The sequence below is a fragment of the Ambystoma mexicanum genome, chromosome 10 (assembly GCF_040938575.1).
Source record: "Ambystoma mexicanum isolate Mex_15411 chromosome 10, UKY_AmexF1_1, whole genome shotgun sequence".
NCBI lineage: Eukaryota > Metazoa > Chordata > Amphibia > Caudata > Ambystomatidae > Ambystoma > Ambystoma mexicanum.
In genome coordinates this window covers 1,442,476,305-1,442,503,508 of record NC_090932.1, presented here as the reverse complement: position 1 = coordinate 1,442,503,508, position 27,204 = coordinate 1,442,476,305, and the positions used below count along the sequence as shown (strand labels likewise).

The 27,204-nt window shown below is 47.9% G+C and overlaps 1 protein-coding gene across 8 annotated transcripts in view; it reads right to left on the bottom strand.

The window, feature by feature from the left end:
- The window catches only part of HECTD4 (HECT domain E3 ubiquitin protein ligase 4), a 4,298,785-nt gene that overhangs the window by 182,508 nt on the left and 4,089,073 nt on the right, over window positions 1-27,204 (bottom strand). For all 8 annotated transcript variants that reach the window (XM_069619495.1, XM_069619492.1, XM_069619493.1 and 5 more), the window contains one exon: window positions 14,570-14,673. In XM_069619495.1, coding sequence (XP_069475596.1) covers window positions 14,570-14,673 — 104 coding nt within the window. The remainder of the gene's footprint in view (window positions 1-14,569; window positions 14,674-27,204) is intronic.

The window sequence follows — 27,204 nt, the reverse complement described above, 5'->3', positions numbered from 1 at the left end:
TTTTCCTGTCTCTCAGCATTTTTTTAACACCCCCGAATTGGCGGCGCTTGGCCTGCACCCCCACAGAAAAGTCAGGGAAGATCCTGATGATTTGCGAGTTCAGCCTTAGCTCCCCTTTCTCCCTGGCCAGCCGGAGTATGTGGTCCCTGTCCTTGTAACTGAGCAGTTTTGCAATTATGGGTCTGGGGGAGTCACCTGGGTTTAGGCCGGGGGGCCAGGGAGCGATGTGCTCTTTCAACCGTGAAGAATGGAGAGAGCTCAGGGTTATCCAGGAGGTCCTTCAGCAGTTGTTCCTCCGCGAGTTCCATACGACTTTTTAATGCAGATTCGGGAACCCCCACTATGCGAATGTTATTTCTTCATGACCTTAATTCTAGGCCGTCGCACTTAGCTTTGACTTGTTTCATTTCGCGGACGAGCTCCGTGACAGTATTTTGTAGGGTATGGATGTTGTCCTCATTAGTTCCTATCCTTTGCTCTGCCTCAGTGATCTTAGCCCCATTTTGGTCGAGCTTAGCTCTCAAAGAAGCGACATTTGCGTTTATATCGTCTAGTTTTTCGTGAAAAGCCGCAACATTTTTGGCCATGGACTTCATCATTGCAGTCAGATCCGGCTGCAGGGGGTCCAGTAGAGCCTCGCCATCGTCCTGTGCCATGGAGGAGGAAGCCTGATCAGCCCTGGGCGCTGCTTTGGCAAACTTGTCCATAGCGCCCACCTTGCTGGTGCCTCGCGATCTGTTGGGCATCGCTGTGGCAGGGGGCGGTGGTAGCTCGGTAGGTTTGGAGTCGGCCGCGGGCCAGGAGTCATGCAGAAGTGTTGAGAATCGGCCCAAGGTGTGGGCTTGTGAGTGGCCTGCGACAGGGATTCTGATATTGCCCCAAGAGCTTGGATGTAGGTTGTCCTGGTTTGGGCGATGGTAGCAAGATTGTCACGGTCAAGCGGTTGCTAGGGGGCGCTGTGTGGTGATGGGTTCCAGTGGTATATCGTGGCCGCCACAGGCGCAGTGGGTGGAGGGCTCTGGAGGACTGCAGACGGCCCCAGAGCAGCTGCTGCCACTACAAAGCATGTATGGGTTCACTGGAGTTTAAACCGTTAGCCGATTAGGTGCTGGACCCACCAAGGCGAAAAACAAAACAGTACAATGTGCAGATCTGTGCAGTAGAGGCGTGGGGTGCTCCACTCTGTTATGGCGCTTCAGGGATCTCAAGGCCACAATGGGAGATTCCCAGCGGGCGTGTGGAGCACGCCGATGCGGAGGGGAGGAACAGCAATGTTTATATGGGCCTTGGGGGGCAGCCGCCCGGCCCTCCATACACAAGGTAGATCAGCCTGCAAGGAGGATATATAGGAGCGGGCAGTCAGCGTATGAAGGAGAGAGCCCGATCTCGCAGCTCCGCGCTCGGGTCAGCTCAGCAGCAGTCCGCTGCCAGATCGGAGCAGGCAGTTCATCAGATGCCCCGACCGGCTGAGCGGGGCCGAAACCGTCCGCCGCCGCACCCAGGCAGCACAGCAGGTGAGTCTATTAGTGAGGTGGGAGGGGGGGCGGGCGAACCCCAGCCACTGCGCCGATGGATGAGGACCCGCGGGGGCCAGGCAGCCAGCCCTTCAGTCCCGCAGGCAACAGCCACAGTCCCCACCCATCGCAGCACCTACCGTCGCCGCCCGCTGACCACACGGGGCAGTGGCGGCAGAGTGGGAGGCCGCGGAAGAAGCCGCAGCACAACGGCCCCGTCTCACTCTGCAGTGCGGCAGCGCCGCCAATATTAGCCCAGCCGGGGGAGTCCACAGAAAGGCCCGCAGGGAGTCAGGGCGGCATCGCCCAGGGCCGCCGATGTCCCGCCGCGCAACCGGTCTCAATGGGCCCGCCGGCGTAGATGGTCGTAACTCGGCCGCCCTTGATCCACCAGTAGTAATTTTTTCCCAGAACGTGCCTTATGTTCAGGGGGTCATCCAGTGTGATTTTGGGGGTTGTCAGTGAAAGGATTCCGCCGCTGCTCGTGGATCGAATTTCGTGGGTCACGCAGCTTGAAGACTAAGCGGCCATCTTGCTGGCTGCTCAACAGCGCTCCCCCCCCCCCCCCCCCCCCGACAGCCCAGCCGGTTTCTGCTTGGATGACTTGTTTTGAGCAAACACTCCACAAGACAGGATGAATTGGATAATGTCTTTATGCCACGTGGGCCACCAATAATTTCGTTTTACCTTGGCTAGGGTTTTAGCGATTCCGGGGTGGCCCTCGATCAAGGAATCATGATAACCGGACATGACTTGTTCTCGTAGTTCTTGGTTTGGTAAGAATAAGCGATTCCTGAAGTAGGGCAGCTGATCTTTTGTCATGTAATGTTCTCCTTGCGCACCCCACGCTTGTAATTGTTCCGGACTCATCAGGTTTTGGATTTCTTCACGTATTTCTTTCTGAGTTATGGTTGCTGTGATTCCTAGGAGCTTGTCACTCTGGATGATTGCTATTGGATCAGGAGTCTGATACCCTTGCTCTTCCACCCCCATACGGGAAAGGGCATCGGCCTTCCCGTTTTTCACCCCTGGTCGAAATGTAATCACGTAGTCATATTCAGCAAAAAACAAAAAAAAAAGAAGAAAAAAAAAAGAGTCCAACGTAGTTGTCGTGAGGATTGGGCCTTTGCCGTTTTTAGGTACTGGAGGTTCGGTGGTCAGTTATTACAGTGATTGTGTGTCTGGCGCCCAAGAGATAGTGCCTCCATGCCTTAAAGGCTGACTTAATGGCTAGGAGTTCTTTGTCTGTAATAGCGTAACTGAGTTCAGGGGTGGGTGAATTTACACGACCAGAAGGCAACAGGGTGTAACTGGCTCGTTTCGGGGTCCTTTTGTGAGAGGACGGCTTCCATACCCATGCTTGAGGCGTCCGTTTCCACCAGGTATGGGAGATCAGGGTGAGGGTGGCGTAAGATTGGGGCAGATGTGAATCTTGCTTTGAGTTCCTGGAAAGCCTCCTCGGCTTCAGTTGTCCACTGGAACTTTTTGTTGCTTTTCCTTAGTAATGACGTGATGGGATGCACAATTTGCGAAAATCCTGGGATGAACCGGCGGTAGAAGTTTGCAAAACCTAGCATACTTTGAACCCCCTTGAATGAAGTTGGGGATGGCCAGTTCAGGATAGCATCTACCTTGTGTACATCCATTTGGATTCCATTCGGGCTGAGATTAAAGCCCAGGAATTCCACCTCGGAGACGTGGAATGAGCACTTTTCGAGCTTGGCGTAGAGCTGGTGTTGACAGAGTTTCTCCAATATGGATCGGACGTGTTTAACGTGCTCCTGCTTTGATGCGGAATACACTAGGATATCGTCGATGTACACTAGAGCGCAGATATCAATCAATTCCCGTAGGACATCGTTCATGAAGTATTGAAATGCAGCAGGCGCGTTGCAAAGACCAAAGGGCATTGCTTGATATTCGTACAAGCCGTATTTGGTGCGAAAAGCGGTTTTCAATTCGTCCCCCTGTTTTACGCGAACAAGGTGATATGCCCCCCCTCAGGTCGAGTTTCGTGTAGATTTGGGCATCTTTGACTTGATCAAGCAATTCAGGGATCAGTGGCAGGGGGTAGCGGTTTTTTACGGTAATCTGGTTCAGTGCGCGATAGTCTACTCCCTCCACTTAAAATTGCAGTGAGAATGGGTAGCTCCATCTATACCTGATGCCTTTTCTTGCAGCCACTTTATGAGGGTCTTGATAGATCGTAACTTTGGAGCCCTCTAATTCCAATTCCCTCTGTTGCTTTGCCCGGTTCAGTAATTCAGTTTTGCCCTGAGCGGGCATTCCCGTATGGTTTCCCTCCTCTATGCGCTCTCTCAATTTGCACTATTTCCCCTCTTCTGGTTCAAAAAGGTGGTGCACTAGAGCCTGTACTTTCTCCTCCACTTACATAGGGTTCTCCCTTGCCATCTCCTTCAAGCCAAGTATCCTTATGTTGTTCAGTCTCTCTCTGTTTTCTAAATCATCAATTTTCAACATCACTTCCTCTTCTCGAATCTCCGTCAACTTGGTATCAAGCCTCATTTCCACCATGCCCGCATTGAGCAGGTTGTGTTCTAGGCCCTCCACTTTGCTCTCTACTGTGGCCATCCTGCTGGTTAGGTCAGTCAGTGAGGCCGGTATATCTCCCCTGAGGGCCTTAATTTCCACCAGAATATGTCCTGAGTCCTCCGTCGAGAAAAGGGACATGTCTATTTCGGTCATCATTTTCACATCCAGGGCCTTCCTTGTTGACCCTGTTTGCTTACCTGATAGTGGCGTTGTACCGTTCATCTTTATCTTGTCACTGGCCCAGATGCCCCCTTGATATCTTCCGGGCTTTCTGTTCCTTTCTTCCTCCTATCTGGGTCTTTTCCTCTTCTTCCTGTGTACCCAGCTTCTGCTGTTAACTTATGCTTGTTCTTTTCTCTCTGCAGACCCCAACTCCTGTATTCCTTGGTTGCTTCCCTCTGCTCCCCTCAGCGCTTGTGCTCCTCCTTTCACTGTCTCCTCAGTGTTGTATTGTCTCTGCGTCACGTTGTTACATCAGGAGGTACACCTGTGTCCAAGTCTGTCTTTTCTGTGACCGCTTCTGTCCCTCCTGCTCTTAACTTATGTCCGCTTTAGTCAGGTCTGTGCCCCTCTGTGTGTTCTGCAGTGATCGTAGAGTAGTTTCAGTGCCAGATACACTTTTTCTCCTCGCTGTAGTGTTGGTGCCTGGTTTATTCTGTGAATCTTAGTACCTCTGGGGCTGCTTCAGCCACACCACCATTCCCTATCTTAATGTCCTTCACCACTCTACATACCAGCTACCAACTGGACCGCTGGCTCCTGTCTCCCTGTTCCTCGGGGGTCCACCCCTAGCTGTACCTTCAGGCTGCTTTGCTGGGTTCCTCCGGCCCCTTGCCACGTGCTCTGTAGCCGGCTGCTCACCTCAGGACTAAGAGGTGCCAGCGAGGGATCCGCTATCTCACATGTGCTCACTAGGGATTTCTCCCTGCCCCCCTGGGCCGCTCTGGTATGCAGCTGCTTCTCACCTCCTCATCTCCCCCTTGTCTAACTATGCCGGTGACTGCCCCTTCTCATGTGATGGTCCCTGTGTTTTCCACTGTGGCCTTTTCTACCTGCCTGGGTTTTACTGATGGCCGTGGTTGCCGTGGCGTGTGCGCTCCACTCTGTCTGAGTGCAGTGCTTCGCTTGCGATTGTGTTTTTACTTCGCTGTTAGTCCCTGCACGCCCCTTTATTCAGGGGCAGTGTCTGATGCTCCTAAGGGGTTATTAGCCCCCTACAGTTCACTTCTCGGGGGTCAGGTCGCCTCTGTGTCTCTCCGCCTTTTCCCCGGATTCCCCCGCTCCTCCTCCACCCTCTCGTTTTCACTGGTGTTTGCTATGCGGTTGGGGGGTAGGCAGGGAGGGGTGACCGGCCGCACTGCAAGTCCTGTTCGGCGTCTCCCCCCTGTCCATCCGGCCTCTCCTCACGCCCCATGGGCCTCCTCCTCTCTGCTTTTTGTCCGCACTGCACTGGGCCTCACTTCACCCACTGGAGTTACGCCTACCTCTGATGCAGCTCGGTCTTCCCACTTGGGTTACTGTCGCAGCCTTTCTTCTTTCCGGGGAGCCTCACCTCATGGGCCCCTCCTCACCATGCCTCCCTGTGGCGTGCCTGCTTGGGTCTCCTCGCCAGCACCCTACTTGTGTTTTGGGTTGTGAGGCGCATGCCCACATCTCTTCGCTCTCCCGCTGTGGCACCTTGCTCCTCGCTTCCCCGCCGCTGTTCCCACAGGGCACTTGGAGTGCTCACAGGACTTCTATGCCCTTGTGTCCGATCCCGGATCCAGGCTGCCACTCTTCTCCTCACGTCAGGTGGCCTCGCCTACTCTTGCAGGCACCGTTCTCTCCTTTCCAGTAATGATACTTCCTCTACTTGCTATTTTCCGAGCTCCTGTCACTGTCACCCGCTTCTACACACCTTATTCATTATATTTGCAGGGTGGAAGTGCTCAATCTCATCTCAGTCTTGCTGGAGGGAGCGGAAGCTGTACGCTTATACAGCCATTTATTCCTGCGCCCTCTAGTGGTCCCCCAGGGAAGACTTTTTAGTGCAGGAGAGATGTGGTCCCTGGACTTAAGGCCAAAGATAAGTCTTGCTGCCCTATTCTGGATTAGCTGGAGGGGTTGCAGAGTGGAAGATGGTAGATTCAGGAGGAGGCTATTGCAATAGTCAAGCCTAGAAAGAACCAGGGCTTGGGTCACATTGAGCCTCTGCGGGAAGTGAGAACAGGGAGAATTCCTTTAAGAAGGAAGAGCTGAAAGTGGGACTTCTAGGCAATGTCCCGAGTGTGAGGGAAGAAGGAGAGAGGGGAGTCGAAGATGACTCCAAGGTTTCTGGCTTCAGAAGAGGGCACATGGGGAGAGCCCAAAGAGGAAGGCCAGAGTGAAGGGAAGAAGGAGGGAGCAAGGGTCCCGATGGGAAGGATCTCAGTTTTACAGGCGTTGAGGCAGAGATCATTGGCGGTGCACCAGGACTGGATGGCAGATAGGCAGTCACGGGTGATGGAGGGTGCAAGGGGTCAGCAGGGAGTTTGAAAAAGTGCTGTGTGTCATCTGCGGAACACTGAAAGTTGGAAGAGAAGGAGGGGATTAGTTGTGCAAGCACAGCAAGGTAGATTTTAAAGAGCCAGGGGGAGAGGATAGAACCCTTGGGGACATCACAGGTGGAGAGGGAAATAGGAGAGGATAAAGTGCCCAGGATGACTTGGGAAGAGCAGTCAGTAAGGAAGGATGTCAGCCAGTCCAGTGCCCGTTCCGAGATACCAAGAGTATTGTGGAGCCTTTGTATGAGGATGGACTTTGTCAAAGGCAGAGGAGAGATCCTGAAGGATAAGGAAAGCTGGGGAGTTGGAGTCTTAAGATGCAAGCATTTCTTCACGGGTGTTGAGAAGAGCAGTTTCCTTCTCTCTGGATGCTTGGAATCCAGATTGATGGTCGTGGAGACCACCAACAAGTTCAGTGTGTGAGTTGAGTTGGGGCAAAACCAAGCAGTTTCCCAGGAAGGGGGTGATGGAAATAGGGCGTTAGTTGGTTGGGCAGGTAGGATCTGATGAAGGTTTTTTCAGAAGTGGGCACACAAGGGAGTGCTTAAGGGAGGAGGGGAAAGATCCTGTGCCAAATGAGTGATTGCAGAAATCAGCGAGAGCAGGGGCAAGAGAGCCAAGGTTATACTTTATGGTCCTGGATGACCAGGGGGAAACCTGCTTAGAAGAGGCCTTCATGGAGCGGACAACTCTGGTAACTTCTTCAGGTGTGACAGGGGCGAAGGAGGAGGAGGAGGATAGAGGAGGGATGGAGGTGAGGGTGTGTGGGACATGTTATGAGGGAGAGTAGCAAGGGTGGTAAGGACGTCCTGGGTTTTGGAGGCAAAGTGTGAGGCCAATGCATTGCAGAGGGCCTGGGAGGGAGAAGTGGAGGAGGACACTAAGGAGGGGTTGGCTAGTTCCCTGCAGATCTTGGAAAGTTGAGCCGTGTTCTTGGATGCACCGGAGACCCGTGCCTGAATGTGGGCTTTTTTCTTGGCACGGATGGAGTGTCTGTATTGCCTTTGGATCAGGCGGCATGACAGTTTGTCAGAGGATGAGCCTGCCACTTCTGTTTTGCTGCCCTGCACTTCTGTATCAGGGCCGCAGGTTCGGTATCGTACCAGGTGTTACACTTAGATGCAGGTTTCAGGTGGATCCTCATAAGGCGGAGGTTGCTGAGGGCAGAGTCAGAGATGGGGGGTTAGAGGGGACGAAGGTGGAAGTAAAGGCAGTCAAGGACACTCGTTTCATCGGGCGCATGTTAGCAAACAAGGTTTGGTGGGACATTTGGTCAGGTGGTCAGGGAGCCAAGGGGACTCAAGTGGGATGAGAGGACAGAATGGTCAGACCAGGAGAGAGGGGTGACTAGAGGGGGGGAGAGAGCGATGTCAGAGTGTATGAGGAAATCCAGAGTGTGTCCGGCTGAGTGGGTTGGCCCAGCAGGGTGAATGGAGATGGAAAGCGAGGTGCAGAGGTCAGAGAAGAGCATGGATGCATAGCCTGGGGAGTCCATTTGGATACTGAAGTTGGATGTGGATGAAAGTAAGGAAGAGCATAAGTCAGCCCATTCAGACGGGAACAGGATGGTTGCGCCTGGAGGTCGGTAAATGGTGGCAATGTTCAGGGTGGAGAGAGATGACCAACTTGCAAACTAGGCTTTCAAAGGAAGAGTAGAGCTGGGTAGGTAAGATAGAAGTAGGAACCCAGTCAGGGAAGATTAAGGCAACCCCCCCATATAGCCCATTCCCAGATCTCGATAGTCAGCATGCACGGGGGGGGCAATCTGGTGCACCCTTGCTAGTTGATGTATGTTAGGCAGAAACCTGTGCAGTTCTCTTAGGGACCACTGCAAAATGTTTAGGACTACAGGAGTTAGCAGTAAACCCAATTGGTAGCAGTCTGCACCACCCAGATTTACCTGGTAGCTGTGGCTAAGCAGTCAGACTTCTCTCAAGAAGAGTTAGGCAGTATACAGAGCATACACAATAGGGCAGGTAAACACAGTAGAACAAGCAAACACTAACCAGAGCTTTGGTGTAAAAGATATATAATTATTTATTTAAAAACACATCTATGAAAACACACTGGCACTAATATCAAGCAAGTTCAAAACCACAGTCACTAAAGTATATACACTCCCTTAAAAGAATATTAGACAAGTCTTAAGTAAAGCACCACTTATTTTCAGACAGCGGTGAGCGCTTAACGCAGATGGCACTCTAATAATTCGGTTTAAAAGGGAGAGAAAGGCAGAGCATAAATTGAAACAGATCCCAACACTTTCAAAATAACACAGCAAGAGAGGAATGCAGAATCAAAACCGTGAAGTTAGAGTTCAGAAAGCCGGATCCACTTTAAGAAGATCAGAACGAAATGTATCCAAGGTCACACGGTTGAAAAGTGCACAAAAGTCTCGAAAAGGTTCAGAAAGAAGTTGGACCAAAAGAAAGGGACCAGTTAGATGGTCAAGAGGCCAACCCAGTCTAGAAGGTTAAGGATTTACTGTCACCTTGTAGCAATCTATAGAAAGGGAGGCCAGGCGGACACAGTACCTTGAAATGGTGAGAACACTCCAGCGGGTGTTATGCAGAAACCTGTGCAGTTCCCTTAGGGACCACTGCAAAAGATTTAAGACTACAGGTGTTTGGTGGCAGTAAACCCACTTGGTAGCAGTCTGTACCACACAGATTCACTTGGTAGCTGTGGCTGAGCAGTCAGACTTCTCTCAAGAAGAGTTAGGCAGTATGCAGAGTATACACAATAGGTACAGAAACACACTAGTACAAACAAACGCAGACCAGAGCTTTGGTGTAAAAGTATATAATTATTTAAAAACACACTTGTGAATCACACTAGCAAAAAAGAGGTAAGTAATTTCAGCACACAGTCACTATCATATATATATACAACCCTATTCACTTATTAGACAAGTCTTAGTGAGAAACACCACTTATTTTCAGACAGAGGTGAGCACTTAACATAAGATGACACTCTAATAAAGTTGTAAAGAAAGGGAGGGAAAAAGGCAGAGTTTAAGAAGCACACAAGTTTCAATACTTTCTCAAAGAACCACACTAAGGCAGGATAGGCAGAGTTCTACTGGAGAGCAAGGAAGTCAATTGCAACGCCCATTCTTGGAGAGAGCAAGCAGAAGGGGTCCAGGTTCACCAGTGGGGTTATGCCCAAAGAGTCTTTGTAGATAGTTCGCACAAAAAGGATGAAATTAAAGTCAGGAAAAATTAGCTAGGTTGTCCCAGGCCAGCCCAGGTTAGAAAGTCGAGGCTTTACTGTCACCCCGAACGATCTGTCGCAAGGGAAGCCAGGCGGGACACAGTACCTTAAGTGTGAAGGAAGCTCCAGCGGGGCAGTTATTCCTGGCAGCAGGTGCAAGTCGGTGTTTCGTCCAGAGGAAGAAGAGGTCTCGCCGTGGAGCAAAGGTGAAGGTCGTTGCACTGCCAGGGAAGAAACCAGCCGCGGAGTTCTCTGGTTAAAAGGCACTACCCTTCTCTTTGCGGTAGTGGTAAACCGTGGTATTCCGGTTGCCGGGGTGCTTGGCACGGGCAAGGCAGCCACGAGAGGTTCCAGGAAGGTGAAAAGAAGGCGAAACTGGTTATCCCCACCAGTCAAAGGAAGAAGATTCTCAGGACTGGAGATCTCCTCTGTCGTCAGGAAAAGTGGTGAGACGGTTCAGCAGGGCTCCACCGGTGGTGTTGTCGTTGCAGGTCGGCTCAGCTTCTCCCTCCTCGGATTCTTAGGTCCTGTGGCGACTTCTGAAGTTCCAGTCCCCAAAGCCCTGCTTTTATGCAGCAAACCCCCATTCACTCAGCCTAGCTGTCAATCAAACATGCTAAGTGGTGAGCCGGCCGGCTCACCACTTGGGCCAATCACACAAGAGTGCGACTTGAGTTACCAAGGTAACTCAGTCCAGGGTGCCTAAACCCCCTCCGATACCCCCTGTGGTGACCAGACAGAGTGGCACCACTTTTGGAGGCTTCTGTGGAGAAGCCCGCCAAAACGTGGAACAAAGGGCTCGACTCGGGTTGGAGTCACAGAAGAGAACACAAACGCCATTTTAGAATCGGGTTCTGGCAAAAAATATCACCGGTGAATTAATATTAAATAAATAAACCGGCGGTATGTCCGAGGCTATAAGAATTAAATAATTAAAGTTGGTAGCCTCGAACAATGGGAAAATCCCATAGAGATATATTTGCGGTCGAATATAAAAAGTAGTATCCACTGCCACCAGCCAAAACTCGATCAGGGGGGACGGTGACGTGCCCCCTCGAACAACAGACCCCGGGGCAATTGAATTGCCCCGACCAGTACGTCCACAATATGATGGTTTGTATTGGTTTCTGTTCATAATTTGGGACTAGTAAAGCCAATGGTGACTTTACATGTCTCAGTCACAGGGTATGGAGTCTATGTTGGGGGGTCGCTACGACACCCCTGGGTTACGGCACGGCAGGTGCTGTGTAACCCACATAAAAAAACACATGAGACCCTATGGAGTAAAATATCCCATAGCCCATAAAACACATGGAAGTGAAAGGAACACCTCAAATCATGTCTAAGAGTGGGAGCAAAAGAATCTCACTCTTAGCAGGAGAGAAAAAAATAAACCCCAAAAAATCCAGCAAAGCTGCTGGGGGACTCACTAGGTTTGGGAAATTAGCCATACAGAGAATTCTCCCTAACAGCAGGGGCAGTTGTACCTGGCAGCGGTTGCGAGTCGGTGCTTCGTCCGGCAGAAGAGAAGGTCTCGTCGGGTAGGAAAGCAGGAGGTCGTTGTGCTGCCAGGGAAGAAACCAGCCGCAGAGTTTCTCGATTAAAAGGAGCGGTCCTATCTTTCGCGGTTCAGTGGTAAGTGGATATCCGGTTGCCGGAGTGCTTGGCACGGGCAATTTGACCACTAGACGTCCTGGTAGGCGAAAAGGAAAGCGAACTGGTTGTCCCCACCAGCTCAAGGGGAAGAGACTCTCCGGCAAGAAGATCTCCTCTGTCGTCGGGAAGTGGTGAGACGGTTCAGCAGGGCTCCACCGGTGGTGTCGTTGTTGCAGGTCGGCTCAGCTTCTCCCTCTTCTCCTGTGGCGACTTCTGAAGTTCCAGTCCCAAAAGCCCTGCTTTTATGCAAGAAACCCCCATTCATTCAGCCTAGCTGTCAATCAAACATGCTAAGTGGTGAGCCGGCACAAAAGTGCGACTTGAGTTGCCACGGCAACTCAATCCAGGGTGCCTAAACCCCCTCCCACACCCCCTGTGGTACCCAGACAGAGTTGCACCACTTTTGGAGGCTTCTGTGGAGAAGCCCGCCAAAAAGTGGAACAAAGGGCTCGACTTGGGTTGGAGTCACAGAAGAGAACACAAACGCCATTTAAAAACTCGATCAGGGGGGACGGAGACGTGCCCCCTCGAATAACAGACCCTGGGGCAATCGAATTGCCACGACCAGTACGTCCACAATATGATGGTTTGTACTGGTTTCTGTTCGTAATTTGGGAATAGTAAAGCCAATGGTGACTTTACATACCCTGGGAGACAGTAGTCAGTCCCAGGGTATGGAGTCTATGGTGGGGTAACACTATGACACCCCTGTGTCACTGCACTGAGGGTTCTGTGTAACACACAGTAAAAACACATGAGACCCTATGGAGTAAAAGACCCCATAGCCCATAAAACACATTAACAGTCAAAGGAACCCCTCAAATCATGTCCAAGAGTGTGAGGAAAAGAGCCTCACTCTTGGCAGGAGAAAAAAACAAACTCCAGAAATCCAGCAAAGCTGCTGGGTTACTCACTAGGTTAGGAAATTGAGCCTAAACAGAGAATTTTCCCTAACAATGTAGTACATGCAAATGGACCTGTCTGTCTGAATGCAAACCAAACTGTACTTGATTACTGGTAGGAACGCCCCGAGAGCCAGCTGTATGCGGTTAGCTCGATCAAGTTAATGTGACTCTTCCGGTTCTCCCATGTTCACAGAACATGTACACTATGGTCGCCCAGGGTGGCTCCCCACCCGTCCAGCGAGGAGTTTGTTGTGATGCTTTAAGTAGGTAGTTGCTGTCTGAACGGTCTGCCCACCATAAGATTGGTCTCTTGCCTCCACCAGACCAAATCCTGGTTTCTTCAGAATCTGTGGTACTATGCCTCATGTAAGAGATTTATTAGCAAACTTTGTAATAAATGGGGTCATATCTGGGGCTACTCGTTTAGCTACAGATGAAGGAATGGCAAAGAGTACATCATTAGTTGCCTTCAAAGCAGAGAACACATCCTCTCCTCTGATACGTCAGTAAACGCAAATAACTTCTGACCCACCCCAGCATCTACATCGGGGACTACATCCCGCTCTACGTCAATCTGAGTCTCTGTACATTCTGAGCTGATCACCTCTTATCTCCGGATCCTCTTGAAAATCTAACTATTTAATTTCCATGATCTTTCCTTGCTCTATTTTATTTATGAAATATATATCTATATATATATCTATATTATTTATGAAATAATTATTAAAAGCATCCGCTTCCGCGTGCGACGATTCTGGCGCTACGGACGCACAACTAGGGTTCGCTAACTGGGAGATCACTGTATACAATTCCCGTGGCCTATTAATAACTGTCAATTTTCCCTATTGTGAATTTGGATTCGGCCTCAAAGATCGCCTTTCCATATTCCGTTGGGCTACTCTTAACCAGCTCTAAGCTGATTTCTGTGCGTTTCTTTCTCCATTCTTTCACTAAAGATCTCAACTGTGCCCTTCTTTTAGCCAAACCTGGTGAGAACCATGGGCTAGAAGACTTCTTGACTTTTCTTTGTTGAAGAGGGGCCTGTTCGTGGCATAGCCTGGCCATGATCTCAGTCCCCTTATTAAAAAAACTCTTTTACATGAGAGGGCATCATCAATCTGTGCTAGAGCATGCTTCAGAGCCTGCCCCGAAATCTTCAGTGAATCTTTCGGGTTATGGGACTGATGAATCCAATTATTTGTATGCCACTCCAGGGTTTTCTTAGGCAATATCAGTTCAAATACTCTGGCATAGTGATCCGTCCATGATACTGGAATTGTCGCTAGAAAATTAATTATCTCCCCTCGATATATCAGGACATCAAGACAATGACCCTGGTAATGTGAGGAAGATGATACTAGAAGTTCGAAAGCATGTGCATCCAAAATCCCCCTTACTTCTCTACCATCTGTAGATGTCATATCCTCAACCCATATATTGAAATCCCCCAAACATAGCAACTCATTATGCTTACTCCCCGTGTCTGCCAAGAATAATTCTAAATTATCCAGAAAAGCCTGTGCTGGGCACAGTGGTCGATAGCCAAACAGAATTTTTATAGTTCTGTTTGGAGTGCACTGAATACAGGCTTGCCCAGTCTGGGTGTCATCATCCCAGTCTACGGGTTGAAAATGTGATAGTTTCAATGGTGCTCTCACAATAGCGGCAGTACCACCTCCTCTTTTTCCAATTCTATTGATATTTTGTATCGCATAGCCTTGTGTCACATTCGCAGTGTGATGGGCTGTGCAATAGAGAAATATTTAATTTTGACTGATATGGCATTTTAAATGTTTGCAGACTTCATTTCTGCATAGGTAGTAACTTATTTTTTTGTCCCACTGTCCGAGACATACAATTTTGAGGAAATAGTGCAATTAACAAGAGTTGGTGCCACAGTGCTCAACAGCATAATTGAAGCATGAAAGTTGTACATTGAAACTAAACAATGTAAATATCCCATTTATTGATAAAAATGAATAGAACGATCAAAACATTTAAAGTGACCAGACAAACAGTGCAGAGAAGCTGTTACCATTAAATAATCAATAAGGACATGTTCATTTCTTTCTACTCTAGTGTTCATTCAAAATATTATGCAGACTTGAAACTTGTAAAAAGATAATTACTGCAACAGCACTATTATTTGTCATGCTCTTAAGTCAAACAGAGGCCATATTACAATAATTTACAAAAGGGCATGCACCTTATTCTTATTAGCAGCAGAACTGGGACACAGCAGGAGTAGTGAGAGTGAAGTACTCTGTAATTCCTTGCAGACTTGCCAAAGGAAATGACGGAAAGAACCACCTGGAAAATAAAAAGGACAATCTTAAGTGTGAAATATGTATATATTACAACTTTATTCTGATCAGTGCCTATGCATATACAATGTATTTTTAACAAAGTTAACATAACCTGAAATCCGTCTAAGGCAGTAGCTCACTGTTACTACGCACGTGAATAATCTAAATCAAAAGTAATGTATAGTCATTTATAGTACAATACTATAACCCCTGTGCCAGGCTCAGGTTCAAGAAACCATTTGTGCCAGAGGGTATTGTGATGAATCTGTTGATGCCATCACTCCTTTCCTGGACGTTGCCTCTCCTCATGTGGCCAGGGGACAGCAGCAGCTACTTGATCCTGACCCTGGGAGAGGCTATTTGAGGGAGGATCACATGGGGCAAGGCAAACTCAGGGGATGAAATGACATCAGGTGAGACACAATATCCCCCCTTTCCCTTTTGGGGATATTCCTTCCATCCCTCATGCCCTAATGGCATACTGCTATCATCCTCTTCAACAACTTGACAATCTTACTGACAGTATTCCTCAATATCAGCAAATCAATAAAGGAACAAGAACTGAGAAGAGGAAGAGGCAAGGAGCAATGATGATTACTCCTAATGTGAACCAACACCAGCAGTCTAGTAGCTGGAAGAAGGCGATTGGCCTGACATGGTTTAAAACCATGCCGGGAAAAAAGCATGGAGTTCGTCTTCTTACCCAGCTCTGGTACAAAGAGAGAGACGAGGAGTGCAGCGGATGGCAGCGCAGGAGGTTCTCTGCTTCCGACGCTGGTCGGAGCAACTTTAAGAAGCAGGCGGTCTTGCCAAGGCGTGGGAGGCCGGAGAACAATGTACGGAGAAGCTCACGAGTTGAAGTGCTGCCACTGAGACGCAGAGAAGAGGAGAAGCCGCCAAGGGGTGGCCAGGGCGTGGTGGAGGCCGGCGAGCGAACAAAGCAATCCGCAGACCTGACGACAAGCTGCAGACCGACGAGAGACACAAAAGGACCCCGAAGCTACTGGTGAGCCCGCTGAGAGGGACGGAGCAGCCGGGGCACCTTGGAGAGGGTACAGTTTACAGAAAGAAACACAGTATAAGAGCTGGGTAGGCCTGAGCAATATAACAGGGCCCCAGGGACATTTGACTATAACCTAAAAAGTCAATGGAAAAGGGTTTGCAACCCATTGCCATGTTATAAAATACACGTGAGGAAAATAGTGTGTACGCCCATGGAAAAGGATCTGGGCCCATAGCCACATTATAAAATAAAACAGTGTGGCAGAAAAGAATGAAATGAAATAAATGTTGAAAGAAAGCCCTGGCAGGACAGAATAGCAGGCAAAGCCAAGTGGGTGAAGTGAACTACAGTCAATGTGAAAAGAAACCTGGCAGGAGAGCATACCAGGTGTTTTGCAATTCTGGGACCCGCACCCAAATTGTATCAAGGAAATATATGAAAGAACCTGGCAGGGGAGTATACAAGGTTTTGCTGTTGTGTGAGATAGAGAATCCCAAGGAAGATACATGCCCTTAGGATTTTTGGATTACGCTGAATGTGAGAAGGACTTGAGGAAGGGAGACATTTCCCCTGGAATAAGTTGCAACATCAAGAGGAGGAGAGCTATCCCCTTGAGCTACTTGGTTATCCTTTTGAACCTTTTTGTTTTGGTGAAAAGAAACCTTGGGAAGTGGGTGATTCGTAGGAACTGTGAACATTATTCATTTGGAACTTTTGCTGGATTCACGCCTTTTTGTTAAACTTGAACATTTGTGCCCTTTGCAAGTTGGAGACGTGTCCCTAAGCACCTTAGAGTTACTTTTAGAATGTGAGGGCTAGGATAGGATTTCGGACAGAGGACAGTTTTGCTTTGGACATCTTGACACATGACGGGCCCTTAGTATTTGGTTGAGGTAGGGAAAAACCTCTTAGGTTAGGGGCAGTGATGCATTTTACAACCCCATTTTCGTTTAATAAATGTTTATGGCAAAGTCCACAAGTCCTCTGTGTCCACCTCTCATTCCTGGTTCATCACAGTATCAACACCATGGGCTTAACTGATGAAGTGAGCATGTCAGATAACCAGATCCTCGAATATATGCTACTGTAGGGGTGATTAATAAATAAATGAGGAATCAGATCTTTCATTTAACTAGTATTTTATAAAGAGACGCAATGGCTGAAAGCAGGGGCATCCAAGTACACATCTGTTTGTGCAACACAAAAGCTGTTAAATTCAAGGTTTGCTTTAAATTTTACAGGAGAACAATTGAAAAGAAATGGATAAAGCAGATTATAGTTCTCCATAAAACAGCCAGTGAACATGGCCTCTGGGATAAGACATTCTGTGATTTATGAAAAAGACTAGGTTCAGTATGACACACACTAAAAGGTGATGTGCATCTCCCCTTGATGTAGCTCTCACTCAGTCTCTACGTATGCTAATGTGGAGGACTTTCTTAGCACAATATGTGAGCAGTGTTGCACAATCCTCCCCAGCGCAAAAAGGAACACTACATGTGTGTGTGTAATGTGCATGCATATGTACCTCCCACTGTCCTCTACAGTGTGTGATATCCGGCCATTGAACAGCACCATGTTGCTATTTTTGATAACGTGTAGATGACATGACACCAAACGTGTGGGGTTTATGTTCTATGAAACTGTAGAGGCACTGAGTGCCCTTTTTGGAGAGGGCTGACAAAAAATATAAATTCAAAAATGACAATGAGTGTGCAATTGTTAATGGTCAACAATCCACATTTCACATCAGATATCAATTGGCCCTTCATTGAGTGAAATATGAATAATTCACAGAATTAATTTGCTGGTTTGTCAAATAGTGTAACATTGTTCTGCGTGTTTATATAAAATATGTACACTATAAATATTTTCCCACTTTTGAGTTACTATAATTTCACCCCTATACCTTTAGCAGGTTGTAAGATACCCAGGCACCACCAGCTTTACTAGCTGTGAGAAACCCACCTACTCCCCTGGGGTCTTCCATTCAGGTGGCCAGGGAAGGACCATTGTTTTTGGATCCCGACCCTGGGAGTGGACAAACAAGGGACGATCACCTGAGTGGAGGGTCACGAGAGACTGGGAAGAGTATGCCCAAGGGCGAGACATGGTATTCCCCCTCTCCCCATTTTCCAACAGAAACCCCTTCCTCACCCTTCATGGGACATTTCCAACCCCATTTCATCTCCCCCTCCCCATTTCTCACTAATACTAGGAAGAAGAAAAGGCAACCCAGAGTAGTGAGGATTACCTATGAGAAACACCTTAAGAAACAGAGGGAAGACTGCCACCTACTACCATGACACAGGCAGCGTCAGGCATTTAACATGGACCACTCACACCTCACTCCACTTGAATCTTTTCAGGACCGAAGGACAGGCATGTCCTGTTAATTGAAGTATTGGAGGTCAGGCAAACCCAGCCCTGACCCCACACCTGCAGCCCATTGATACAATACAGGTGTATAAAAGGAGACTGCTGAGAGAACAGGGAGAGAAGCAATTGAGAGAGAAGAAGGAAGGCTGCCTGGCTGAGTACAGCAGTGGATCCCTTCTCAGTCCCAAGCCTGATTTTGACAGGAAAGCGGAGCGAACTGTAAATCCTAACTGGAGCTGAGAAGCCAAGGAGCAGGGGGCTGTGAGGAAAGAAGCCTGGAGGATCTGAATGACAGCAACATGCCGAGACACTGGCCTGGTGCTTGTGAGGGGCTGCAACATGGCTAGGGAGCAGTGTCTCCAGGAAGCCGGAGCGAGGCAGCTCATGTCATGCTGGCTGGGTGCAGAAGAGTCCTTGTTCCCTTGCGACGTGTGTCTGTCCCAAGGTGGTCTGAGGGGCAGGTGGTGAGACCCTGACCTCGATCCCATGGAACCCAGAGAGACTGTTCGCCAGAGCAACGCTATTTGGCGAGTTTCACACAAGTAAGCAAGAGAAACTCAGGAGCGTGCGACTAGCTGGAGTGGTCAGGCAGAAAGACAGTTTTATGAAAAGAGACACGGAGCGGAAAGCGAAAGAAAGAGTAGAAATGTATGAATTCTTTTGTGAACTTAAAAGTCCACTATTGTCCATAGGGAGAGGGGTATTGTAGGACTTTTAGTGAGAAGCCAAGTTATATGAAAAAGTCAAAGGGGTATGGAACCTACCTATATGAGCAAGTTAAAGGGGTCTGGGACCCATGTAATAAAGAAGAAGAAGAAATACTTGAAACACAAGCATTCCCTCAGCAAAAAGGAAGCCTGTACTGTTTCAAGCAAAGGCATAAAGAAGGGTGCGAGTCACCTGAAAGTAAAGGAAAGGTGCAAGAGGGAAACATGTGTGCAATAAGTACGATAAGGAAAAGGAAGGTACCAGGGGCACAACAAGGTGATAGAAGAGAAAGCCAAAGAAGGTGCCAGTGGGTACAGTGAAGTGAAGGATAACAAAGGGGTGCAGGAATCACCTGAAGACGAAAGGATGGAAGAAAAGCAAGCACAGGAAATACAAAGAGGGGCCAAAGATCAGAATGATGGCGCTTGAAGGCACGCCCCTAAACGCTCACACCAGAAAAAATACAACCAGTTAGGGGAAAAAGGCCAAGAAACTCTTGCAAGGATAACAAGTGTTATTTCTACAAAACTAGGTGTGCCAGCACAGAACTCTGCTGCCCAGGAACGTTCTGAGAAAAAAGGGTGCACGCAGAAGCTTAAAAGGAGACACTGCGTCATTCATATACAGTAAAAAACCTGCGCGGCTGGTTGGTGCGACCCTATACATGGCCGGCCTACTCCATAGGGGATGACAGGCCATAGGTCCCAGCCTCGTCCGTCAATCTTCCGTCACGTGGGGTAAGTTGGGCTGATCGTCTCCAGGGTACCAAGGTTGAGTAATCAATTAGACACAAGTCCTAACAGTGCTACTCTATCATTATACAGGGCACCTGACATGAGCATAGGCTGGTACAGGGGGAGTCTCGAGATCACTCTGGCCCACACACATTTCACTCATCCCACTAGCGTCTTCGGGCTTCCAAGGCTTCCACCCTCGCTTTTGAACTATTATGTATCCCTCCCTGTACCTTGCATTACAAATCATATCATTATAAAAAAAAAGGTAGGGTGATGACCATTCTCTTAGATCTTTTATGGCTGATTGTTTTAAACTAAGGTCACTGTGTTTCTTGTGTAAGTGTAATCTGGATATTTCCCCAGTGCGTAACACTGGGACCTCCGATCTTATCCCACCACTGTACACCAATTTGTTAAGATGGATTTCTAAACTCTAACCTGCTGGGCAGAGGTTTAGGAGGCCACCCTACTTAGTGGAACAGGGGCACCTTCTGGACATACTAGACCAATCTACAGTAGCTTGGCAGGCGGTCAAGACTTAGGCCTTGATTCATGGATTAATTGCACCGAAATAAATGGGATTTGTGCGCCATTCTGCCAGCAAATCCCTGTTTAATAAATGGGGATTTGCGGGCAGAATGGCTCACAAATCCCGTTTATTTTGGCGCAAATAATCCATGAATCAGGGCCTAAGTCTCGGGAGGAGTGAGAGTGATAGGAAGCACACAATGAACGCACACAGTAAAACTTCACAGAATACTCTTAGACAAGTGTTTAATGAAAATAATTTTTTTATAGGCCTTATAACTAAACACAAATAAACCATAGTAATAATAAACAGTTACCACACATGCCTTAAACTATTTAACATATATACAAAGGTGTTTTTCCTAATGTGGATAGGGAGGAGAACACAACCACAACCTGCACTGAAGAGGTAAGTTAAAACAAATATTGCATTAGGCAGTTCTTCAGAGTTGATCCCCAACTCATGTAGTCCAGCCCTACGAAGTGGGGTGCCTTGTGCTCCAAAGTATGGCAGTGCATTAAAAATGCGTGGGCATGCATAAAAGCGAAAGCGGGTCCTCTTCAGGGAGCTGTAGCAGTTCAGGAAGGGGCTTGAGGCGATGAAGAACATTGCCCTATTATTTGAGGAGGGTCTACCACTTGCAGGTATAGCGACATTCAAGTTTTAGGAATAGCTAGGGAGCGCAGGCTATCCTAGCTATGTTGAGTATCTTTTCAGGGATTCTCGTACGTAAGAACAATGGCTATGCCAGGGGGCCAACAGTAAGTGATGCAAGTACTCACCGACCATCAACACAGTCCAGGCCAAACTTTTCCAGTCTAGTCCAGATCACTTGTAGGTTTAATCCCTGCAGTTGCAGGTCGCTGCGGCTCAGCGGCTGCAGGAAAGACGATTGTCACAGTAGCTTTTTCTCAGCTCTCGAAGAAAAGAGGACAATTCCAGTGCAGTACATCTCAGGGCACAGAAGGGCAGGTATTAAAGGCTCCTACAATGACCGTCACCACAGCAGGGCAACTTCCAAGACAATAAGGGACAACAGTAGGGTCAGGGTGCCAAACGTTCCAGCACGTCTCAGCAAGTTCCACAGGTCTGCTCTTCTGTTTCGGGATATTTGGCTGGTCTGTAGTTTGGTGTGAGCTTCGTTTGATCGACCTGGAACGGATGCAGAGTCCCTTCTCTTATTCGAGATCTGTTTTGCGCTCAAATCTTGGATAGCCAATGGAAGATCTGCTCTCTTGCATTCACGCCAGGCATGGACCAATCATGGCCCACAGTGGTTCCATTCATTCAAGCATACCAGACATACTGGTACCAGTAGTGTGGACTGGGAGTAGCCAGTCCCAACCCTCTTCCTGGGCACTAGCACACGTAAGATGCAGGAGCCCAAGAAAGATGCGGTTTTCGCAGGAGCCTGTATGCCCAAATACGGAATACCCGGCTCACTCGACCAGGGGGGAGGCAAAGGGACAAAATTGCCAAAGGACAGAACAAAAGACTGCATGCCACGGACATTTTTTCGCCACTGGCCACAGTCTTGAGCCAAACGCGGTAAACACGTTTTAGTTCATTAAAAAGAATTAAAAATATGTTACCTGCTGCCACCAATACATTTTAGGCACACTTGTACTATCACCAAAAAATCCTTAGAGGGTGGCTAGGGCCATAAAACAAAAGGATCCCTATGCGCGGTACTGTAAGGTACTTGGCACATAGATACAAAGTTAGCAAGAAATTGCATCATAGTCAAAGACTAAGGGATCACATAGTTTCCCAGTACTAACAGCCTGAAGCATGTGCCAGTTTCCCTATAACAGATGAGCAAAAGCCCGGGAGTGCAGCAGAAGGCTGTGCTCCACTGGAAAAAGTCAGGTTAGTTAGTTAAGGTTAGTTAAGCCAAACAAAAGCAAAAAGGTGGGGGTGTATAAATGGAGGGAATATTGCACCTAAGGGAAATCTTTCCTAACAAGCAGTTATAACCTGTAGTGGCCTGGGTGGGCGTCGAAGGCCTGCTTTGGCCTGTTTGTGATAACACGTGCAGCAAGGCGCCTAGCACTGTCTCGTGACCTTGCAGGGTACATTCTTTCTCTGGATAAAACAAGGCAACAGTTTTAGAGCAAAGGGGGGTTTCTGTGGAAGTTAGCACCATGGGCCTCTCATATTAGTGCTTGGGCCTGTTCAGATTTCCCCTTCAGCCTCATGGCCTATGTATACCACATCAATTAATACGCATGGCCGTGCAAGCCCCATTCTTCGATTCTGGCTAAAAATGGCATCTGCTTGTATGTACGCTCCAAGTCTAACATCTACATTTTTCATAATATTATGATTGTGTGGGGGCCCTTAGGACGCCCCTCCCTGGTGTATCACAGGTCTTCCAATGGGCTCGCCTCACCCTAAAGCGCCTAGGGGAGTGGGGCATTCCCTTCCCAACATTCCCCCCTTTCGGTACTTCTACAGCAAAACTCCCCCCCACGCATGTGCTCATTCTCCCTTTTTACTGCCTCTTCATATGGTGGGGTCCCCTTTATTGGTATCCACGCCCTGCACATGGATCACAGACTTACTCCTGATCGGCCATATTCTTCAGGTGTGCATATCATATAGATACATCCCCCATCACCTGCCAGATCCACCCAAACGTCCTCATAGTTCTCAGGGTCAGAACCATAGTGGTGTGATATAAGTGGTCCACTTCGTCTCCATAGGGACTAGGAATCATGTGAGGAATGGCATGGCCAGTCTGTATCTCACTATCTTTTGTATTGTGAGGTACTTTTGAAACCCCAATTGACACCATCATCATTGCGCTAGTAGGCACAGTTTGGCACAACACCAGAGGCCCATTTGGCAGGTGCAGAAGATTACCAAGATGAACATAATTCAGGTACCAGCATCTTCACAACGGCTCCTAACCAGAACGGGGCACAATCGAATGCAACATCGAACCAATAATTTCCTTGTATTCCACCTTCTTTCTTCATGCAGACTCCCAGAACATATACCGCTGCAATTATGTGGGATAATGACTGTTCCCTGCATCCTTGGGAACACAAACGTGCAACAGGAATCCTCGATTTTTCAGCAAACGCCTCCTTCCATTGCCATCAACATTTCAAGGGTGTACCTGTTCGGCATCGTCATCAACCTTAGGACACGTAGCTCGACCTTTATGATATTGAATCTGTGTTCTATGTAATTTGCCAACTGGACCAGTTCCCAGCATACGATCTGCAGCCATTTTGAATTAGCTGCTGCCTCTAGCAAGAGCAAGGCAAAGAATGTTTGTGCCGAGCTGAACAAAATGTACTCATCAGGGATTTCCCCCAAGCAATGCGGCTGAGTCTTTGGATCGTTTGATGAAATCTTCTTCCTTTGCAGTTTCTCGTACTGCCCTTTCCCCGGGAATTCTGATGGCAGCACTGGATTCTGTTCCTTGTATAGGAGAAACGGTTGGGGCCGTGCCAGCTATTAGCCCCCCTTGCAGGTGGTCTTCCTAGGATTACTAATAGTGCTGAGTGTAGCGTGGCCAGCGAACAGTAGCCCCTCCATGATGGTGGGAGGTGCAAGTACCCTTATTGGCCACAGAACCAATAGTAATCAATCACAGCTTCCGTGCCCTTCTTCAGGTCTGGGATCAGGAGGGTCCTGTTGCACTTTTCATTTGAGCTGATAGAGATAATTCCTTCACTGTGGAAGCAAAGTTAATGTGTTTCTTCTCGGTGCACCTTCACTGGTTTTTCTATCGCCGCAATCAATGTCAATTCTGCAATATGCTCTGTTCAAATTTGTGAACAGGTTGCTTTCACTCGAGCCAGGAGTTTCTCTTCATATTCGAAGAGTCCTTCTGCCAGACAACCAAGTGTGGTTTCTTGTCACTTGCTGTTCATATACTCAAGTCCTTGATGATGAAATATGGCTGCTGCAGGCATTTAATGCCAGTCCAATAGCACAGCGAGTAGAGCGCTTGCTTTGACATCTGTGCAGAGCCTGTTGATGCAGGTTCGAATCCCGACAAGGCCAAACTCAGCCTTTCCTCCTTCCGAGGACGATAAATGAGCACCACACACTGTGGGTAATAATAAGCAGCACTCAGATGCCTGAGGGTTCGTAGCGCTATATAAATGCTAAATTATCATTATAAATGTCTCTCGGGTTGTCATTACATTGCAGAGGATCTGGGTCGATGAACTCTAGCTGTACCCTGTGTGCCTGGAAGGTGCCTTTAACTCTACATAGCCCAAGACGAACCAGGCCCTGTGCCTCTATAATTGGTACTTCCTGTAGTACTAATACCTTGGGTACCCCTGATGCGTGTGGGATGAGTGAACACACGTAGCAACTGCCATTTGACATTTTTCTCCCTACCACACTCATATCTGCGTACCCGCTATTTGTCATTTCGGGGTGGCGTACGTCTTCGATTGCATCAAGGCCTAGGCCGTGGTATGCACCATTTTTCGCCCTTCGTGCTTGTCGTTTCTTTCTTTTATGTGGTCCCATGGGTTTACGAACAACACTTCCACTACTAATATTGTAAATACTTATGTTATTGAAAACACTTCTAAAAATAAATGGAAAAAAAATGTTCTAATAGTATGCTGATTTTCTTGCTAATACGTGCAGCGGTACTTGTCGGTGTATGGTAACTGTTGGTACGCTCCTTACTATTATTTTACATATTTACAGTGCTGTTCGTGGTGTTTGTATATGTACTCCCCTACTCCCTCTTTTATGTGATCTCCCCACATAAACGATGCTCCCCAATATATTCCTAACAAAAACATCAAAATAGTGAACTGCGCTGCACTGAAGTGCATACCGCACATGTATCAATATGAACATTTGCGAACAGTTTCATAGCTGACATTCATTCTAATATATACAGATGTTTCCAATGATGCTGGTTCCATTGTCTTCTTTCTGAAAGAGAAAAAATAATGCACACAAAAGAAAGGGAAAGAGAGAAAGAAAGGGAGAAAGAGAGGGAGAAAGAAAGAGAGCAAGGGAGAGAATTTTTTTTTATAAAATTCAATTTGATACTGGCGTTGTGGGTTCCTAGTGATACACATGACATCCAAAGCATCAAATGCAAAAGCCTCGAAAAAAAATGCATCGAAAAAATGCTTTTTCCCCCATTTTTTTTAATGGGGCCCTACACCCCCTTTTTTTACCCCTTAAAGCCCATTTTAATTAAAAAAAACTCAATCAATTTTTTCGATGCATTTTTGTTAGGCAGAATCCCGTGCAGTGCCCTTAGGGACCACTACACACAATAAAGACTACAAGTGGTAATACAAGTTCACCTTTGGTACAAGCCTGTACTATTATGTTAAAGTGGTAGCAGTAGCGGAGCAGCCAGGCTTATCTCAAGAGTATATGAGCAGTAGCAGAGATTACACAAAGGGACCACAATTACTGTGACTCAAGCAAACACTGACTCAAGGTTTCAGGTAAAAAAATATAAGTACATTTATTTTTAAACCATCTGTTATAAAACACAACACTTGTATTAATTCAAAACCACACGTAAAATACACTACAACCAACCAATTCACTTGGTATAGTATAACTCAAGGTAAGTACCCTATGTTTTAACGGACCGGCGTTGTGAAACAAAAGACGTTACCGGGAATACATATGCAATCACTTTTTGACAGTAATGACAGTTCGGTCTTACTAAAGATACGCGTATCCGCGGCAAGAAATGTTACTGGGGCAAAAACACACTTAGCACCTGAGGTAACCCGAGAGTGTTGGGGGCAAAAATCATAGGCAATACTTTTGTCAGGGCAGACAGAATCCGAGAACACTCATTGACAGAAATACAAGAGTCAATAGGCCGGAGCCAGTGTCAAGTGAAACCGGGTTCCTGTTGTCGAGGATCACACAGTCGGACAGTTCAAGATTCAACATTGCCAGGAGTACTTAGATATTGTCAACAGAGGAAGCAAAAGTTATAAGAAGGAGGGAAGACAAAGGCAAGCCTTGGCGGAGGAGAAAAGGAATTCACCCTAGCTCCTCGAAGCAGAACACAGTACCTTATTCAAGGAAGAAGCTGGTGCCACAGCAGTTGTTCCTAGTAGTTTCCAGCAGACCCACGGTTCCTGGAGCTTCGGCAAGAAGGACGTATGGACGGGTCTGCACCACAGAGGGATGAAGCCAGCAGCAGCGACGGTGAATAAAAGGTGCTCTCCTTAAAAACAGGAGAGGCTCTTCAGATGGCTATCCGGACAACTACAGCAGGGTGCAGCGATTACGAACACGAAGAGGATCCTCTGGCTGTGGAAGAGGAGCTGGTTGACCCCACCAGGCTCAAGGGAAGAAGACTCCGGACTGGATCTTCTCTGGTCGTCGAAGGCTAGATAGCTCAGGACTGCAGCAGGGCTTCACCGGGACGGGGTAGTTGCAGCAGCCGTCTTCTTCTCCGCTTCTCTTCGGTTCCTTGTAGTTCCAGTGGTGACTCCGACTTCCAGCCCAAGAGTCCTGCCTTTTATGCGAAAATCCCCCATTCACACAGCCTGGCTGTCAATCACGAAGCAGGGGGGTTGTCCAGCCCGGACAACCACCTCAGCCAATCATGGCAAAGTGCGACTTGGGTTTCCTAGGATACCCTGTGCAGGGGGTGACCACACCCCTCCCTCACATTCAGCCCACCTAGACACCCAGGCGCCTAGAGGAGGGCTTCTTGGCAGAAGCCTGCAAAAAGACAATGAACAAAGAAGGCAAACCTGGTTTGCCGTGTAAAGTAAAACACAAGAAGGACTTTAACAAAAAGAAATGGTGAATAAACCCGACTGGAGCCAAAAGAAAGAGTATTTGGTCAAGCAGGTTTATGTTCGAGGCTAATATAATAGCCTAAAACAATACCACGATAAAAGGGCTAAGAAGTAACTCTTTCCAATACTCCATGTAAGATGGGGTGTACTAGTTCTGTGGTTAAATGACTATGTAAAGTTAAAGGCATCTTTTCCCTTTTCTGGGGGACAGTAGTCAGCCCCAGAAATGGAGTCGGTGGGAAGACTAAAAGACAACCCTGTGTCACTGCACTGAAGGTGCTGTGTAACACAAACAAGAGTGGGGCTACTGAAGTGGTGTGCTCCAGAGTCCACAATCACAAAAACATATGAGATACACATGGCAAAACACAGGTAAGAGTGGGGGAAAAGCTCACACTCTTAC